The 21,109-nt window shown below is 41.8% G+C and overlaps 1 protein-coding gene across 4 annotated transcripts in view; it reads left to right on the top strand.

Moving 5' to 3' along the window:
- The window catches only part of cdk19 (cyclin dependent kinase 19), a 160,840-nt gene extending 139,993 nt beyond the window's left edge, over positions 1-20,847 (top strand). For all 4 annotated transcript variants that reach the window (XM_062968995.1, XM_062968994.1, XM_062968993.1 and 1 more), the window contains 2 exons: positions 2,776-3,039; positions 15,730-20,847. In XM_062968995.1, coding sequence (XP_062825065.1) covers positions 2,776-3,039; positions 15,730-15,861 — 396 coding nt within the window. In that variant the 3' untranslated portion in view covers positions 15,862-20,847. The remainder of the gene's footprint in view (positions 1-2,775; positions 3,040-15,729) is intronic.
- Positions 20,848-21,109: the final 262 nt, after the last annotated feature.

Here is a 21,109-nt window from a genome sequence, read left to right on the forward strand (position 1 = left end):
TAATAAATGAATAACACAATCTAGGGGCCTTTCCAGACAGGCTTGAGATCCCAGGATCTGATCCCAGGTTTTCTGCTTTAAAATGGATTATATGAGTCCTCATAGATAATTTGGGACAAACAGAAAACCTGGGATCAGATCCTGGGATATAGGGCCTGTCTGGAAGGGCCCTAGGTTGAACCAATTAGCTTTGTAAAACATGATTTTGGCCAGTATTATGTCTCTTCATAATAATCTCACACTTTGCCTCAAAATCTAGCCATTTCTTATTTAAAAACTAGGCATACCAGTTATTTTAAAACTCTGGCATTTCCAATGCAGCCTACAGATTAACTTGGATATACAGAGAGTACTGTATATCAGTACATATACCTTCTCCGCTGTGGCCCCCCGCCTCTGGAACTCACTCCCGAGGGAGATTAGACAGGCCCCCACCCTCCTTGCCTTTCGAAAAAGCCTTAAAACCTGGCTTTTCCAGAGGGCCTTCGACGACTAATTTTTGGGGGTTGATTTGTCTGCCCATTTAATTTAATTAGAGAGTGTTCTGCCATGATTATTGATACCTTGCTGAATACTTCTGCCACGAAGCTACATAAGCCCTCTATTTCGGCCTAGAACTGTTTTATCTCCTTGTTTTTAACATGTGATGTATGTATTGATTGTATGACTGCTTTTCATGTTTGATTTTACAATGTGTAATTTGTCACTGTTTTTATTATTGTTGTGAGCCGCACCGAGTCCCCTCGGGGAGATGGGGCGGGATATAAGAATAAATTTATTATTATTATTATTATTATTATTACTATTATTATTATTATTATTATTATCATCAAGGACAGACGACATGCTTCATACACAAAGATATCAGACCCAGTCTCAGACATCTACTCATAGGAGAAAAAAAAACCTGTGTAAATGTTGGAGACATCAGCAGCAATATAATCTCAAGTCTTGTATCTTTTGAAGACAGGGAGGATTTCTTTGTTTTGATTTATTAAAAGAACATTTCTCTGAATTGGAATGCAATTTAGATTAAGGTTCAGATTCCCTGAGCAAATACCCTCTGACCGCAGATCATTCTATCTGTAAAATGTCATGACCTCTTAAAGCTAGAATGCAAGTAAACCTATGTAAACCTATCCTGAAATATCACTCAATATTTCAAAAAAGCCTGAACTCTGGAATCTTATCCACAGTTTTATTATTGATTTTCTATCTCTGTGTGTGTATTTTGGTGAAACTTTCAACAGAAGCTCCAGATTTGTAGAACTCTGACTATAGACTTCATCACATTTAAGCAGGGAAGTGTTTGGTAGTGTATGGTTATAGTAGTGCTCAGTCATACTCCTTTTAGAAATGAAATGGATGAGTTTCCCACCTTCATCACACTGTTAAATCTATCTGTGTGACTCAGTTGTATTCAGGATTCTTCAGCTGATTTTCCATCACACTGTAATCTCTAGGTACCGCCCACCATCCCTCCTGTTCTTTGTGTGGGGAAAAACCTCCTCCCTAAAATGTCTGCTGTTACGTATCTTCAGTTCCCTGAGCTTTCAGTCTAACCTCTCTCTCTCTCGGTGGCCATCTTTCTCTCTCTCTCTCTCAGCAAGAAGGGAGGGAGGGAAAGTGGAGATGCAGCCATCCCCCCCTCTCCCACTCGGCTGCCCCCCCCCCCCAATAGGAAGGAAGGAAGGCAGGAGGGAAAGCCTCGGTCGGCATCCTTCTTTCCCCCTCTCTCTCAGCTTTCCCATGCAACACAAAGCACAGACATACACCGGAGGGGAGGGAAGAGGGGGGAAGGGAAGGATCCAGAAAGGCTATTTTTAAAAAGGGTTTTTTTTTTTGGTAAAGTAAAAGCTTGGTGAACAAAAGGTAATGGCGGAACTTTCCCTAACAAAGGTACGTTTGGCTCCTCCCACAATTTTCCCTCCCACAAATTGGGAAACGTTTCATTCTAAAGCTGAGAACAATGAGCGCCATCACATTACGGAATGGCCATTTTGCCCATCTATATCTGGATCAAGCAGCTCCTGAAATGTATGAATAGAAAGCTGTTCCCAACGCTTTAGTCATGTTAAAGAATGCTCTACCCTACACTTGAACTCAGTCTAATGTGATGAACACAGTGGGTTCCCACATCTGAAGTGCTTGACGCAATGGATTTTAATCAATGTGATGAAGTGGTATATAGTCTCTGGAGTTCCTTTAGTGCTAGCTGATATTTTTACTGCTCAAGTCATTTTGAAAACCTCCTGTATTATACTGCCTATTTTCCAAATGAAGCACAAGTATCATATGGCCTTCTATTGAAATTGTGAAGGCTTCTTGCATGAATAGTCATGAAACTGCTTTGAATTTCAGTGACTCTTTCTGAATACTACTATGTTTACTGCTGCTCTTCATTGAAACTGCCAGTTTTGTTCTCTGGTGTGTGCAGAGGAGCAATCTATGGGTTACATCTCCACCCGCCAAATTCTGATGTTTTTTGTTGCAATCCAATATTTTCCCCAAGTTCTTCCTACCTCTAAAAACCCTAGTGCAGGTTGAGTGTTTGGCCCAAGCTCACCCAAGGAGCACCATGAGTGAATAGGAATTTGAACCTGGCCTTCCCAGTCATAGTCTGACTCTTCTAACAAGCATGCCTATTGACTCTCTAAACAGTATTTAATAGCCAATACAGTCTTCAATATATTTCTAAGGATTGTTTAAAAAAAACAACTGTAGAAATGGGTTTCCAAACTCTGGGTATCCAAACTCCCTCTTTCAATCTTCTAGAATCAACAGCAGCAGAACCAACATCAGCAACAAACAGCACCTCAGCAGCAAGCAGCACCTCAGCAGCAACAGCAACAGCAGCAACAAAATAGTACCCAGACAAATGGAACTGCAGGGGGTGGTGGAGCAGGAGGCGGTGGCACTGGGGCAGGTCTCCAGCATAGCCAGGACTCCAGCCTCAACCAAGTACCTCCGAATAAGAAGCCACGCATTGGGCCTTCAGGCGCAAATTCAGGTGGGCCTGTCATGCCTTCGGATTATCAGGTACGATGATTGTTGTTTTTATACCAATATTCTTTGCTTCTTTCCAAGGGGTCAAGGGAATGTCAGTTAAATATTCCCTTACTGGTGTAAAATTAATTGTCAGTCCCAACTAAAGTAGACCTACTGACTTAATGGAACCTACATAACTATTCCAAGTGTTCTTTGAATCACTGGATCTAGTCGGGACTAACAGGTGAATGTAGGTCACTTTATTATGATGTAAAATTTCTTCCAAATGTATCAGTTTGCATTTCGTAAATACAGCAACACTGACATGGACTGGTGGTAGTTTTATTTTATTTTTATAAATGCTCATAATTCCAAAGCCAAATAGGTCAGCCATATGTTTCTCTCCGTATGCTTCTAAACCCCATATCCACATTCTCAGACTTCACATTGATCAGCAAAACCTCTGATACTAGTGAACCCTATTAAAACGCAGGATTTCTGGTCAAAAATGTCATAGTGTCATGCTAGTGGGTTTAGCAAATGACTAGAGAGGGCATATTTTGTAAGATGTTGATACATGAAGCTGTTAATAGGAGAACATGCTTATAAAACATGTATAGAGTTAAAACTGGAACCTTTGTGCCATTCCAAAAAAAAAAAATCCAATGTTTATCCCATTTAATATGGACATACACAAATTAAAAGAAGTAAAGCTTATTGCATGCTTGGCAATTTTTAGTGTGTATCTGTTAGGGCATAAAAGAGGTACTAGCAACCCACAAATTAGACTGTAAAGCTGAGTGCAAGGTTTGATTCAGTTCAACCCAGGCAGAGAGTGGTGATCACTAGTTTGGGTACATGCCATAACCTTCTCATATGACCCAATGTGTGGCATATTCACATAGGGTTATGTGAATCATTTCTGGAAACAGCAGATCCACATGACTTTATTTGGTCCTACTAATTGCAGCAGCAATCATATGATGGCTTCATTTTATAAAACTGGTAGGATATATTATCTAGCACAGATAATAGCCTTTTCATTAAAAGAACGCAATACCTTTTGAAGTCTTTGAACTTGCTAAGCACAGCAAGCCTTGGAATCAGGCTGCAAGGCATTAAAACTATGTTTGCTTACAATGTTGTTCTTGTGTGCCTTCAGTGATTTCCAACCTATGGCAACCCTAAGACAAACATATCACGAGGTTTTCTTGGCAAAATTTGTTCAGAAAAGATTTCTCTTCGCCTTCTTCTGAGTCTGAGAAAGTGACTTGCCCCAGGTCTCCTGGGGAGGGGGCGTGTTCATGGCTGAGCAGAGATTTGAAGTCTAGTCTCTAGTCACAATCCAGTGCTCAAACCACTACACCACATTAGCAATACTGCCTGAAATAATGTTTTAGTACCCAACACAAATCTTCATTCTCCTTTTTAAAATTATGTAGATTAATATTAAACTGGAAGCTTGTACCAATGTATATTATAGGCACGAATCCTTCTAGAGCCTCGGCAATAATTTTTAAAACACAATATTTCATCTGAAAGTTGTATAAAACTTGTATAAAAGCTTGTGTTTATCCTGTCATAGCTAATATTTATAATGTTTATGCTAAGTAAATGGGGGGGGGGGGATTTGTTAAAATACAGATCTACTTTCTTCAAGCTCAGAATAACATGTTACCAATGCAACTTTGCCTTTGATAAATTAGAATATAAATTCAATATGGGAAAATGTATTATATTTATTATAATGTTACTGTAGTATCTCATCTTACTGAGTTTTGTTAAAGTTATGCCCTGCCATATCAGTTGGAGCTCACTGTTTTTATAGAGCCATGGAAAATTGTTTTTTTCCATGGAAAATTGGAAAATATTTCTAACAATCTCAGTGGTACAATATTTTTTGTGATACAGTAGAGTTTCACTTATCCCTACATAAACGAGCCAGCAGGACGTTGGATAAGCGAAAATGTTGGATAAGCATCTGCTTGTCCGATTTTGTGGGATTCTTTTAGGCTTGTTCTTCCTGAGACCGTGGTGGAGGTCCTTGGGGCTGTGAGGGCAACCACGTCGGCTCTGGACCCTTGCCCGTCTTGGTTAATTAAATCGGCCAGGGAGGGGCTGGTTGATTGGTTTGTGTTGATCATTAATGCATCGTTAGAGCAGGGGTTTTTTCCATCTTACCTGAAACAAGCTGTGGTTCATCCACTCCTTAAAAAGGTTTCCCTTGACTCCACGGTGTTGAACAATTTCAGACCAATCTCCAACCTCCCTTTCTTGGGTAAGGTGCTGGAGCGGGTGGTTGCCTCCCAGCTCCAGGGCTTTCTAGATGACATCAACTACCTAGATCAGTCACAGTCTGGTTTCAGGCCTGGTCATGGCACCGAGACAGCCTTGGTCGCCTTGGTGGATGACCTCCGTAGAGAGCTGGACAGGGGGAGTGTGACCCTGCTGGTTCTCTTGGACATCTCAGCGGCTTTCGATACCATCGATCATGGTATCCTTCTGGGACGACTCTCTGAGATGGGTCTCGGGGGCACGGTTTTGTCGTGGCTCCGATCCTTCCTGGAGGGTCGATCCCAGATGGTGAAGCTGGGGGACACCTGCTCGGACCCCTGGCCTTTGAGCTGTGGGGTCCCGCAACGCTCTATTCTGTCTCCCATGCTCTTTAACATCTACATGAAACCGCTGGGAGAGGTCATCCTGAAAGGGGTGATTTGGGAGTACCCCAATCACATGAAACAAACCCCAGGCTTGCCGAGCCGCTATGAGCACCACTCGGAGTCCAAATGGTTGAGGACAAACACCTTTATTAGGTAGCTACCGACAGACAATAGCAACACGGCAGTGAAGCTGGCAAAAATTGTCTGCCCTGAGCAAATCTGCCCAGGGCAATATATACCCTTCTTGTTTATCACATTTCAGTTTCTTAGAAAAACCACCAGCACCGTTTGTGGTGAGCAGGCACATCCTGACTTGTAAACAACTCCAGGATGTAGCCCACCACAAACCGTCACAGTTGAAGCAAAAGTACATGTGTTGCATACATTTCTCAGAATCGGCTGACCACTAGCTTAACCACAACTGATTCTTGCTTAACATACAGGACACATGCTATCTTGTCACAAGATAGCAAGTTGCAAATTTTATCTTTATTTCTAGAAGAGAGACTGATCTCTGGTTTCAAGCAGACAGGCATTCCAAAATGGAGTCACTCTGGTTCAGTGACCCCTTCATTCCCTCCTTTTTTCATGTGACCAAGAAAATCAGTTCTTGGTTACACAACCCACTCCATGTATCCAATTACAGTGGGGTGGTTTCTTTTTCCAGGGTGTTCAGTTGCATGTACATGACATGTTGAACTTCCCTGTGCTGAGTGAAAGTGGCAGTGATCAGTCTCGCAACCATAGTTCTCAAGCAAGACATAATACATGTCAAGAGAAGCAAAGCAAGAATTACGATTAGCAAGATTACAAACAATACTTTGATGAGGTCCCTCAGCCACCCAAGATTTGGCAACCAATCCACAAGCCAATCATACCAACCGGTTCCCTTTGGGGTGTAGGTAGCCCCTATGGCAGAGACAACATTGTTAATTTTGGCTATATTGGACTCAATGACTCCAGACTTATTGACATAATGGCAGCAGGTTACATTTAACCATACGCACAAGCCGCCTTCTGCAGACAAGAGGTAATCAAGAGCCATCTTATGTTGTATTAGAACTCCTGCCAACGAGTCAATTTCGGACTGGAGTGCTTTGATACCAATGACGGTCTGATTAGCCAATGTTTCCAACTGTGCGGAAAGCCTCCGTATCTGTCTCACATTAAGGCCAACCCCCGCCCAAGGGAACAGGATTGCTCCAAATCTTTCTCCCTCGGTAAGATATGTATTATCAGGATCATAGCCACGTTTTTCATCATAAGCTCTTTTAGGCCTGTTCCACCGGTCTGTTGCTTCCATTGCCTGCAGGGGCTGCTCTCGCGGGTGTATTTCAATGCTAGTGGGGGCTAAGGTACCAATGGTGCAAGTACCTATCCACAAGGGGGCAAGACTTTACCTCCCCACTTCCCACATATCCAGAAATACCCCGGAGGCAATCCTCCCATGGCATGGTTGTCAAGCAAAATACCGGGCCTGGGCCTTCCTGGAATTTGATATTCCATTGGGAAGTTTCCTCGTGTCCGGACCAGATCTTGTCGTGGTGGAAACGCAGCTCCCGCCGCAGGTGGTTGAGTTGCTGCTCGAGGCAGTTCCGACCCGGGCTTAACCACATCTTAGGGGGCGTATTTGCTTTCCCATTACGTGCCGGACGAGGGGGTGGTTTCTTAAAATCACCCTCTGGCGAGGAAACTTGTCTTCTCAATCTATCAGAGTGATCATCCCTTTGTTGTGGCTGTTCAACTGACATGCGTATATTATCATAGTATACAGGGAGGGAGAGATTACAATGTGGGTAATCTCCTACCTCTATGAGGGTGGCTTGGGGAAAATTCTTATGATCTATTTCTGAAATTCCATCTCTGGATCGTGTCAGACAAGCTGATGCGGTTGGTGCAGAATCATCATGGGCCAACATAAATTGAGCCGAATCAGTCAACCCCTCTTGGTCAGCATATGTCCAAGGGGTGAACAGTTTCCATCCACTCAGGTCCAGCAGTGGTCCTGCTTTCATGACCCAGCCCTCATATTGAGAACGAGGGCCATGGGCACAAACCCAGCAGTCATTTACTCCTGCTCCCTTCACTATATCTTTAATTAGTTGGTGGAACGTGTTCCTGTCCCAACCCATCTGGGCCTGCACCAACGGCATCATGATCAATATTAAAAAGTATAATTGTGTCTTCATTTTCACACCTGTGTTTGTCCTCAATAGCACAATATTTTAGCCAACACAGAAACTAAATACAACCCACACAGAAACACACAATTCCCCACGCCCAAAACCCAGTGTCCATTCGGTCTTTTGGGTCACTCTAGGTAGTGTACCCTCCTTCCTTCTTCAAGGCGGTTCTGGGTAACCTGACCTCTGGGGCTAGCTCTTGGTAGCTTCGGACCCCTCCTCTTCAGGGCAGCTCTCGGTAGCTTGACCCTTAGGGCGTGTGAGTGTGAACTTGAGTGGATTGTCCTTATGTAGGTTTACCTTCCAGAAGTCAGGGTCTTTGGTGGTGTAGTCCCTTTTGATGCAAGTGTAATGTACCCCCGGCTTTACATCTCTTAACTTCACAGCAGTAGGAGTCATTAGGAACACCTCCAGTGGTCGAACACCTCCAGTGGTCCCTTCCACCTTGGGCCAAGGGGATCACACTTCCAATCTTTCAGCCAACCCTGGTCTCCTGGTGAGAAAAACATGTAGCGCAGTAACGGGGAAAGGAATAACGCAGCATTCCAGTATATTTATACAGTTTGTTTAACACCGTACCCAAAGCTTGGACCTCTTTTATCAATTCTTGTTTTCCCAATTCATGTATGTCTCCTTGCAGAGGTCTAATTTTCAGAGGGGGTCTTCCATACTACAATTCATAAGGTGACAAACCCAAATTCATAAGGTGATTTCCAGCAATGCCACTAGTGGCACCTGAACCCATTCCGGTCTCCCGGCACATCTTTGACATAGTTTCAAAGTCCTGTAGGCACAATACAACTTCCAAGCGGTTCCTAACGACTGAGCTAGGCACCCAAGGACCTGGTGAACAAAGGCCGGGCCTTTGCCACCTGGTGAACGAATGGCCGGGCCATTCTCACCCCAATGTGTAGAGCATCCCGTACCTAGGGATTACATCCCTTAACAAGGCACGCCTGACCTCTACAGCCCTTTCAGAGGTGGTAGGATATGCTTCCACCCACCCTGAATATGTGCATACCATCACCGACATGTAGCCTCGGCATCCCGGGGACCCTTGGCATTTCAGCAAAATCAACTACTAAGGACTCAAAGGGTGTCGTCCCTAAGTACTGAACTCCAGGCGGGGGCACGGTCCCATCCTGGGATTATTCTTAGCACAATTTTCACACCTTGAGGCAGCAGCTCTGGCCAAGGCATGCAAGCCATCCACCCAGAGCTGCCTCTCCATGAGTGAAGCTATTCCAGTTGCACCTAAATGGGTTTGTCTATGAACTTCTCTCACCAATTCCCATCCCAAAGCTTTTGGGACGTATCTTCTCCATTTCGCCCCTTCTGCTGTGGCCCACTCCTTCTCTGGTGCAGAGTAGGTCATGAATTCTAGTACGGGTGTAACATCCAACTGCAACACAACCTGAGTTCCTTTCAATCATTCTCCTCTACTATCTGTCAGCAGCAAAGCTTCCAATAAGCTATAGTGTCATGTAGACAATGCACTTAAAGCATTGTACTTTATGCTATTCTCACACACAGAAATAAAAGCTGTACATATTTTCATACAATCATGCATTCCCATTCTTAGCACAAAGAAGCCAGCCTGCACACATCCAGGGCCGAATCAGCCAATCCAGCTGCCACCGGACCCCAACTGGGCTGGTCTCCCTGAAACACAGTAGCCAGAACCTTGGCTCTACGAGACACCCTCGCCTCTTCCTTTTTCACTTGCATAGCCTCCCGAGACAAATATACTTGATTTGCTATTTCCATTCTTATAGGGCACAATGCCTCAGCTCCCTTTCTGTTCTTAAAACCTCCTGTTCCTTTTTCTTGATAACTCCAAGGTCCTCCCTCGGGGGTGGGTTTGGTCCAAAACTGGAGTCCAACCTGGGCTCCTGCAAAGGCAGGGACATAGTGGCGGCTCCAACCACACCCAAACCCAGTGGAGGTGACAATGGGGGATAAAATGAAAGAACAAACAAAATGACATACAAAATAACACACAACCGTACCAGCTGGAGCTTATTCTTTTAATTCTTTCCCACCTAATATTTTCTCCGTCCTCCCACTGCCCTCAGCACTGCGAAGGACTAATTCTTAAATTGCTCAAAATTATTCAACATACATCGGAGGGGGGTCCCTGACCCTCCCGCTCCTTTTGATTCTTTCCCACCCATTGTGGTATGTGAAAGACCAATTTTCTAGTGGAGTATGTCCCCGGACCGTGGTCGGATCACTCTTGCACGTCCTGTTACTAGGGCCTGCCTCCAGACCTGGTCGGATCACCCTTGCAGGTCTTCCCAGAGCTCTCTTCCCTTTGGGTTTCTCTCGTTTTCCCAAGGGATTCCTACGGGACCCAGAACTACTTCTACAATTTAGAACTTCCCTCCCCGCAAGGCCTATTCTTTCCCACCCCTTGTGGTATGTGGATTCGACCCTGGCCTGTACAGCCGGACTCTCAACGGTCTGTAACAGGGAACGCAAGGCTTCCTCCGCCCTCCCACTGGATGTGAAAGATCAATTTAACAGCAAGCGGTTTGAGAGGTATACTTGCCTAAATTTCGTCCCGTCCCGCGGCGGCCGCCTTTCCACGAGCGATGGTTGTCTCACAACTTCTGTTTTGGAGGAGAGCACGCCTTCCCTTGCCTCGGGTGATGCGAAGGGAACCACCGGTCTTTACCTCTATTTAGAGGCCGTGCGCACTTCTCGGCGTGGACCGTACGCAGCACCCCGGAAGGGGAAGCGAACACACCTTGCTCCCAAGAGCAGCTCCGAGTGGGCTACAACGGAACCTTGGCAATACTTACTACAAATCCCAAAATTCCGGAAAATCCCGGACGAGCCCCCAGAAATGAAAGGGGTGATTTGGGAGTACCGCAATCACATGAAACAAACCCCAGGCTTGCCGAGCCGCTATGAGCACCACTCGGAGTCCAAATGGTTGAGGACAAACACCTTTATTAGGTAGCTACCGACAGACAATAGCAACACGGCAGTGAAGCTGGCAAAAATTGTCTGCCCCGAGCAAATCTGCCCAGGGCAATATATACCCTTCTTGTTTATCACATTTCAGTTTCTTAGAAAAACCACCAGCACCATTTGTGGTGAGCAGGCACATCCTGACTTGTAAACAACTCCAGGATGTAGCCCACCACAAACCGTCACAGTTGAAGCAAAAGTACATGTGTTGCATACATTTCTCAGAATCGGCTGACCACTAGCTTAACCACAACTGATTCTTGCTTAACATACAGGACACATGCTATCTTGTCACAAGACAGCAAGTTGCAAATTTTATCTTTATTTCTAGAAGAGAGACTGATCTCTGGTTTTAAGCAGACAGGCATTCCAAAATGGAGTCACTCTGGTTCAGTGACCCCTTCATCCGGAGTTTTGGAGTTGGGTGTCACCTCTATGCAGATGACGCACAACTCTACTACTCTTTTCCACCTAATTCCAAGGAGGCCTCTCGGGTGCTGGACGAGTGCCTGGCCGCTGTGTCCATCTGGATGAGGAGGAACAAGCTGAAGATCAATCCCGACAAGACAGAGGTCCTCCTGGTCGATCGTAATCCTGACCGGGGTTATAGTGTGGCAACCTGTGCTGGACGCGGTTACACTCCCCCTGAAGCCACAGGTCCGCAGTCTGGGAGTCCTCTTGGATTCATCGCTCACGCTCGAGGCTCAGGCGTCGGCGGTGTCTGGGAGGGCCTTCGCACAATTGAGACTCGTGCGCCAACTGCGACCGTACCTCGCGAAGGCTGATCTGGCCGGGGTGGTCCATGCGTTGGTCACCTCCAGACTGGACTACTGTAATGCGCTCTACGTGGGGCTGCCCTTGAAAACGGCTCGGAAGTTCCAACTGGTCCAACGAGCGGCAGCCAGGATGTTAACTGGGGCCCCTTACAGAGAGAGGTCAACCCTCCTGTTCAAGGAGCTCCACTGGCTGCCATTTACTTTCCGAGCCCAATTTAAGGTGCAGGTGCTTACCTACAAAGCCCTGAACGGTTTGGGACCATCCTACCTCCGTGACCGCATCTCCGTCTATGAACCCACGCGTTCACTTCGGTCATCTGGAGAGGCCCTGCTCGTGATCCCACCTGCGTCGCAAGCACAGTTGGTGGGGACACGAGACAGGGCCTTCTCCGTGGTGGCCCCCCGACTCTGGAACACCCTCCCCAAGGATCTCAGACAGGCCCCTACATTGGCAGTCTTCAGAAAGAACTTGAAGACCTGGCTGTTCCAATGTGCCTTCCCAGATTAATAGGAAATCTCCAACTCCAAGTCCCATAAGCACTTTATTAGAACTAGATCGTATATCGCACTCTGCACTTGCCCTAGAAGCCTTATATATCACCTGTCACATCAGCACTTTTAATCTTGTACCCATTACTCTGGCCCGACCCAGTTTTATTGTGTTTTAGCGTATTGTTTATTGCTTGTTGTTTATACTGTTTTAATTGTTTTAATTTGCCTTTTGTTTTGTATTGTTATATTGTGTGTTGAGGCCTTGGCCTTTGTAAGCCGCATCGAGTCCTTCGGGAGATGCTAGCGGGGTACAAATAAAGTTTAATAATAATAATAATAATAATAATAATAATAATAAGGAGGGATTAAGAAAAAGCCTATTAAACGTCAAATTACGCTATGATTTTACCAATTAATCACCAAAACATCTTTTTTTTTACAACAAATCGACAGAAAATGCAGTTCAATACATGGTAACGTGATGTAGTAATTACTGTATTTATGAATTTAGCACCGGAACATCACAATGTATTGACAACATTGACTACAAAAAGACTGACTACTAAAAGGCAGACTGCATTGGATAATACAGAACACTGGATAAGCGAAGGTTGGATAAGCGAGACTCTACTGTACATGGAGGCATATAACACTAAATCATGGTTGTATACCATTTATCCCTTAGTGTTCCCAATTCCCAAGTATTTAAACCATACCCAAATTTATCTTTTTTCAGGGATGTAATATTATTTTATGTCCATCAATATAAGATGACAAAAATAATTGTTCTATCTATATATAAAATGTTTTGTGCATAATTAGGACTGGGTTAACAACAAAACCACTGGACCAAATGCTACCAAATTTGGCCACAATACACCAACACATCCAAGGTATGTCCTTCACTCTACCCCCTCCCCCCAAAACTGGATTGGCCTATACAGTAGAGTCTCACTTATCCAACACTCGCTTATCCAACGTTCTGGATTATCCAACGCATTTTTGTAGTAAATGTTTTCAATATATCGTGATATTTTGGTGCTAAATTTGTAAATACAGTAATTACTACATAGCATTACTGTGTATTGAACTACTTTTTCTGACAAATTTGTTGTATAACATGATGTTTTGGTGCTTAATTTGTAAAATCATAACCTAATTTGATGTTTAATAGGCTTTTCCTTAATCTCTCCTTATTATCCAACATATTTGCTTATCCAACATTCTACCGGCCCGCTTATGTTGGATAAGTGAGACTCTACTGTATCTATTTTTCACTTTCCCCCTTCCCTTTTCAGCCGGAATGATACGCTCCCCTCTTCCCTTCACTCTCTGCACTTGGCCTGAGGGGGGGCAACTGTGTTTACAGCTGACAAGAGAGCCCAGCACATAGAGAAGAGCAGGTAGAGAGAGAGCCAGCTGCCAGGGCTGTTTTTCTTGGAGAGGCTTCCCTCCCTCCTTGCACACACTTCCAGTTAGAAATAGGGGTGGGGGGAGGAGGGAGGACGAGAAAGAGCCGTTCTCCCCCAGCTGCCAGTCAGAAGGGTAGGCCCCGCCACCTTTAGGCCCCGCCCACTTTGTGTCATAGCAACCCCCTCAGCCACAATGGCGCCCGGGGGATTGGCAGGGTACACTTAGGCCTCTTCCACACAGCCTATAAAATACAGATTATTTTATTTGAACTAGATTATATGGCAGTGTACATTCAACGCCCTTCCACACAGCTATGTAACCCAGAATGCCAAGGCAGATAATCCACAGTATCTGCTTTAAACTGGAGTATCTTGAGTCCACACTGCCATATAATCCAGTTCAGTGTGGATTTTATACAGCTGTGTAGGAGGGCCTCATTATAATCCAGTTCTAAGCAGGTAATATAAGATTACCCAAAAACCCACTTAGGATGACACCTATCTTAAATCCTATTAAAAATATAAGCTTTTCTCAATTTGAACCCAAGTTGACCATATTTTACAGTTAAGCAAGTAACTTTGAATTGGTTCCAACAAAAGGAAAAATGTAAGATACTACGCTTAGGCAGAAAAAATAGAATGAAAAAATACAGAATGTATGATGCCTGGCTCGACAACAGTCCATGTGAAAAAGATCTTGGAGTCTTCGTGGACAACAAGTTGGATATGAGTCAACAGTGTGATGCAGCAGCTAAAAAACCAATGGAATATAGTGTCCAGATCGAGGGAAGGCATGGTGCCTTTGTATTCTGGTTTGGTTAGATCTCACCTGGAATATTGTGTCCAATTCTGGACACCACCGTTCAAAAGAGATATTGACAAGCTGGAAGGTGTCCACGGGAGGGAACCTAAAATGATCATATGTCTGGAGACCATGCCCTATAAGGAATGCCTTAAAGAATTGCGTATGTTTAGCCTGCAGAAGAGAAGGTTGAGAGAAGACATGATTGCCATGTATAAATATGCAAAAAAAGTGGCATAAGGAAGAGGGAGCAGGCTTGTTTTCTGCTGCCCTTGAAACTAGGATTCAGAGCAATGTGTTCAGATTACAGGAAAGGAAATTCCACCTGAACATTGGGAAGAACTTCCTGACCATACGAGCTGTTCAACAGTGGAACACTTTGTTTTGGAGTGTGGTGGAAGGGCCTTCCTTGGAAACCTTTAAACAGAGGCTAGATGGCCATCTGTCGTGGATACTTTGATTGTGTTTTTCCTGCATGGCAAGGGGTTGGACTAGATGGCCCATGTGGTATCTTCCAACTCTGTGATTCTATGAAAAGAAAGAAAAAATGTTTTTTGAGGAAATGTTTTTTTTTACTTCCGATTCAAGGGGGAAGAAACGATCTTTCTCTATTTTCTCACTCATCTGGCAGCCCCGTGCTCAACCTGGGGTCCCCAGATGTTTTTGACCTTCAACTCCCAGAAATTCTAACAGCTGGTAAACTTCCTGGGATTTCCAGGAGTTGTGGACCAAAAACATCTGGGGACCCCACGTTGAGAACCACTGATGTAGATAGTAGGAATTGGCAGACATTATAACACACATAGGCTTCTTTCTGACATCTTTCTGTGAAACCATGGATTTCTACCAAATTTGTGTATAAATTGGAAGCACAGATAAAAAGTACTTGCATTTTGTCCATCTCTTCCAGATGAGACATAACCATATTTATAATTTCTGAATCATGAATCATATAATTTTCCCAAACCAAATAATGTGGATCTGAAATTTCATTACTGTGAAATATTAATGGATGTATTTGCTGTTTGTAGCTAATATTGGTTGTCAAACTAGCTTCAAGTTTTGATGCATCTACTGGTGTTTATTTTGAATCTATATTCCTTCCTAGGATTCTATAATAAAATGAATCATTGAATTTTAAAATGTATTTACTGACAGGAAGTATAATGAAAGAAAATTAAGTTATAAATTGGAACCACAACATTATTATTATTTTGCATGAGTACAGTTCTGATCAAGTGTCCCTGGATTCAATTCTGTTTTGTGAGTGTGTGATGGCGGAAGTTAATGACCATCCTTCCCAGTATTTCACTGCTAGTTTTTCATTTTTCAGAATGTAAGGAGAGAGAAATTGCAGCACTGACATTTTAAAAGACTTTTCAGAGTATTTCCTGCCATATTAAAATGTTGATTCTGTGGTGGTTTTGTTTTTTTCATTAGCACTCCAGTTCACGCCTGAGTTACCAAAGCAACATTCAGGGATCTTCTCAGTCCCAGAGTACCATGGGTTATTCTACATCATCTCAGCAGAGCTCTCAGTACCATCAGTCCCATCAATCTCACCGGTACTGAAGAACCCTTGTAGATGGTCTTAGAAAGGAACAGTCAACGGACTCCAGCAATATGAAGTTCATAACCATGAGAAGAACCAAAAATGCAAACTGTGATGAGGATCTTGAAATTACAATTATCAAAGCAAAACTTTGATTTAGTCATTGTTTTCAGACAAGAAACAATCTCCTCCCTTGCTTTTTTGCCATAAAGAAGAATCTTGTGAAGTTTTCCATGCGCTTGCTTTTGCATGCATTCCATTGTGGTTACTAGAATGAAACCGTCTGATCTGAACCCAGCACTTAAACTTCTTTACCTATGGAATTTTTGAAGGATTCCTGGTGCACCTTCCTTGTGTTGTAGTAATTGCCATAAATCTACCCTTTTTCCAAATCCCTTTACCAGGATTTTAAAGTTTTGGAATTTTGAACTCCCAGGCTTTTCAAGCTTGTATATAATTAATTTTTTACTAGGCAAATCCGTTTAGCTATACAGGTATAATGCACCTTTTAAAAGCACTATGTTATTTTCACAGGATATTACTGTTTTGCTCACAGATGTCAAGAACAGCAGATTTTACTGTTCCAGAGTATTTTATTATTCTCTTTTTATTAGTCTAGTTTTCAGATGAGGTCTTTAAAAAAAAAGAAGAAGAAAAGAAAAGAAAAATATACAACCCAAGTCTCTGCAGCAGCTATTCCATGTTATTTGTTTGGCCTGAATACCAAACAGAAGATTATGAATGTTTGTTTTTCATTCAAATGAGAGAATACCATAGATAATTTGTCATCATCTTCCAAGTGGGCTGATTTAAGCTTTGCTTTAAATTAAGGCATGACATCAAAAGTGGAAGACAAAAAATTATGTGGCTCAAATAGAACAAGAGTTTTTTTGTAGTGTATTCTCCAGTGGTTATCTGTACATGCAGTGTGTCTTTGTGAGTGATAATCTGCGTTTTGGAACTCTACTCTAGGAGTTCAACATCACTGGGAGAAAGGGCAAAGGAGACTGCTACTGCTTTTGGAAATTGTGGGGAGGGACCAGGTGTACTCTCTTTAGTAGATTTCTAGTATGCTTTTATATTAGTTTTGTTTGTTTCCCATGCAACCTTTTGTTAAATTTTGGTTCTGAATCTTGCAGCAAATAAGAGGAGTCAAAAGTTTTCTGGCACCTTAACTGTTAAGAGTCTTAACAGTTTTGTCGCATGAGCGTCTACCTACTTACAGAACACTTACAATCATGAACCTTGACAAGCCATTATAGTTATTATAATGATTATTATATTAATAGTATTATTTTATTTTATTATTATTGTTATTATTAAATTTTCATGATCCAGGCAAATCAGATCAAATACTGAAAAAGAAGTTGCTGAACAATGCCTGGAAGATATTTAATCTTTTCATGTTTAAAATGCATATTATGTTGTCTTACCACTGCTTTGATTAATGCAGATTGATTACACTAGGTAAGCCATGCTATTCTGAAATGTCTCTTTTCTGAAGGTTACACACATGTGCACACACATACACACACGTGCACACACAAAACAATTGTACTTAGGCCTAAATCTAACCGTGAATTTCACTGTATCAATTGCTGAACGGTAAGTCAGTGCTTATGCAAATTCCATGGGTGTAATTAAATAGGAACTAACAACTGGATTTAAGGCTTATTGGACCACCACTTTGCAAAGGAAATGTCAGAGCTCATGAACAATGTACATGTGATTAGAGACAACAATACTTGGAGGCAGCTCATTTTTTGAAAGAGCTCTAGAAATATAGCTGATATGCTTCATTCAGGGCACTATATATATTCTCAAGGTTGTGTATAATTCAACATCTTGTAAATCTAAGCTCCTCTGTTTTGTTTTAAAACAGATTTTTTTGCTTTAGGAAGATAGGCTTTTAAACTTAGCGAAATTTTAGGATCTGGGAGAAAGGAATAGAGTGGGATTCTGGGGACTGGGCTTTAGTACTGAGTACTTGTATCCCTTCCCTTTAACTAGTAAAAGCATAATGAATTATCCACCATCTATGATAATTTGCATTATTTATACAGATTGCAGGATCCAGCTTTTCTTTGTGTAGAATTTGGGTGACCATGGTGCTGATTTTTTTTGAGCACACCCAGCCCTAACCTTATTGCACTAAAATTGAAAAGGCATATACTTTAGAATATATATGCAGTATCCAGTATTTTAAAAAAGAAACATGTGCTTTAAAAAATATATAGAAGAAGGAGCCAGCTATTTATATATGCATTAATGGGCATTTACACTATATATATATATATATATGTATGTATGTATGTATGTATGTATCATGAGCTCATGCCTCATTGTGTTTTTTGAATTGATCCCTGATACACAGAAAGCTGTCACCCAACATTTTGCACTAAGATTACAACAGAAACCGACAGAGTGATAGATCAGTTTTCTTAGAGGGCAAACTTGCTTTAGAGTAATGAAAAGTATCCTACTCATAATACCAGGTAAATGTTCATTTAACTTAAAACAATCCAAAGTGTTGTTACAGGCATCGTTCCATTTGCAGTTGATATCAAGTGGCTTTTTTGAGAGCCAAAAGTTAAATAAGTGAGTACATAATAGGTGGAGAAGACAAAAGGTCTTCACTGAGACAATTCCCACTCTCCAACTTCACTCTTTGAAATGTTTTGTGTATCATGTGTCTGAGCTGGTTTTGTTGGCTGGGGCTAATGTTTCTTTTCTGCTTGGGTTCCGTGCTCCACATTTTCATTTTCTGTATTTGAACTAATATCTGGTCAACAACGTAGAATGTTACTGAACATTATTCTAACCAGCTCATTTCTCTCTTCTCCCTCGATTGCTCTGTCTCTCAGTCTACTATTGGTTGTAATCTTCTAGTGCACCTGTGACAAGCTTAGTCCAAGTGTAGCTTCCTCTGTGCATGCAGTGTGGCAACGTGTGTTGAATGTGCTTTATCTCTATGAGCTTCCAATCCCCTAGAACAACGGCCATGATTATTGTCTATACTGGCAAGTTTGTATTTGCATATTTGCTGGAAAATAATTGCTTGCTATATTCAATTTTCCTGCAGTGTCTGAAGACACAAATGTAGCTGTGCCGAATACTTCATGGCCTACCCAAAAAGCATTGACAGGGGAGATAGATGAAAGTTTAGGTTTACACCTTTTGAAATGTTTACTGCACTCATTCTCTATTTGTATCTCGGCTTCTGGGCATACTTGGCCTATTATTGTGAAAGTGTTTGTGTATAATAAGATGAGTGTCTCATTTATTGCAGGGCTAAAGAGAGCCAAGGTAAGGTAGCTTTGTTTCAGGGGAAATTTCATGAATCAAAATGTAATGTAAAGATGAATCATATATTGTATCTTATGAAAACACAGGACACAGAGATTTTCATAACTCTGTGGTTCAGTTAATTAATTCTTACTAGAATGTGCAGCTTTGACATCTATAGGTTCTTTTTTCTATCATGTTGGTTTTTAGATCACAATTTTGGCTACTTTGGGAGATATAGCAGCTTCAAAATCATGCACTATTTCTCACCAGGTTTTCAAATAAAAGGAGCAAGGAAACAGCATTAGCAAAGAATTATGACATGAACTGTAGCATAGACTACATAATGAAGGAAGAGTTTAGTGAAAGCTGCACATCCTGCACTGTATCTGTAACACTGTATCTTTTGGGGCGGGAGGCCATCCTGAGGTTGGTTGGGGAGGAGGAAGCTTGAAATATTTGGTTATGTATAATATTTTATAGCAACATACCAGGCTTAGTTTCCTTCATAATCTTCAGTGATGGTACTTAAGCAAAATTAAACAAAGATAACTGTTTTAAGATTTTTAAAAAACGGCATATTGTACATAAGGCCATGTGTAATCTATACATTTTGCCACACCAGAACAATGTGTATTGCTTTATGGGGGGAAAGTCCTTAATGCACTGATATCTCCAAAATATTTAGTAGTAAATTAATACTATTTAATTTTTTAAAAAATATCTGTCTTGTGTAGACACTAAAAAGTATTACACAATGTGGACTGAAGATGTCCATTTTTAACAGCAGTTTAAATAATGTTTTATATCTGTCAGGTAGTATACTTATCAAATTGTTGTAATTTCTTCATTTTAACTATTTGGAGGAAAGGTTGCCTTTCTTTAGTTTTCTTTTATAAATAATTTCACATATTTATCTTTTATCTTTGTAGTCTTGTCATTATATAGTTAAGTTTTCTGTCCACTTTTATGCCTCTTTAGTACACTAATGAGGGCCCATGTGTTAGTGGTGCCTGTTGAAGTTTGCAAATAAAACACTTTCAAATCCACATTATGTTCTCACTTGGTAGATATGGGATATTTTAAGCGAGAATGTTACATTTAAGTCAACTATGTATGTGGTGCAGTGAAGTACTTTGAAAAGGCCCCAACACAACCCAAGACACAAACCCATACACACATGTGCAGCAATCTGCACCTCGCTCTGAACCTTGAGAATTCAGTCATTCCTTATCATAATTATCAGGCATTGATCTTAACTGACTATCTTGATGAAGTGAAAGAGGAAGAATCTAGCAATTAAGGAGCAATATTGTAACTGTCCAATATGCTTCCCAACCTTAAATCAGTTTAAGTGGTGCAAATACAAGGTGGGTGAACATATCTTATCGGGAAGTCCAGTTCTTGCGGCCACCCAGATTCCCTCTCCTCCTAGCCCCTTGAAGGGAACAGGAGGGCTCAACAGCTGGCTAAAAAAGTCCCACTCACTGTGCTGGATAATTATATTAAGCTGAACCAGACAGGCTTTGCCCTCATAAAGCATTTACTGTTTGTTTTTCTGTCCTTATGTTGCTCTTGAAAGACTGTTAAAAAACTATGCTTCTGTTCATTGCATCTATTTTTTATTTTTGTTGTAATTAAATTGAATTGCTTCCGTGTGAATTTTTAAATAAAAATAATATACGTTTGTAATAATAATAATAAAAAGTTGAAGTCAAGAAGCTGTGTGATGGAAAATCTGTAAACTTTGTGCTGCAAAGACTATATGATGAATTATCACAAACTAAAGTATATAGTTTTATCATTGAAGAACCTTTAATTATCTTTACAATCCTCAGTTAATGGCGTCATGGTTTTATTTTTGTTTTGATTGAGGCATTGTGCCCATTACCTGGGCTAGGACTACTCCTAAACTCCCTTGATTTCAGAGCACAATGCTATAAAAACAGACATTCCCTTTGGAGTCAATGAAAACTTTCTCCC

Source organism: Anolis carolinensis, chromosome 1 (genome assembly GCF_035594765.1).
Source record: "Anolis carolinensis isolate JA03-04 chromosome 1, rAnoCar3.1.pri, whole genome shotgun sequence".
Classification (NCBI taxonomy): Eukaryota; Metazoa; Chordata; class Lepidosauria; order Squamata; family Dactyloidae; genus Anolis; species Anolis carolinensis.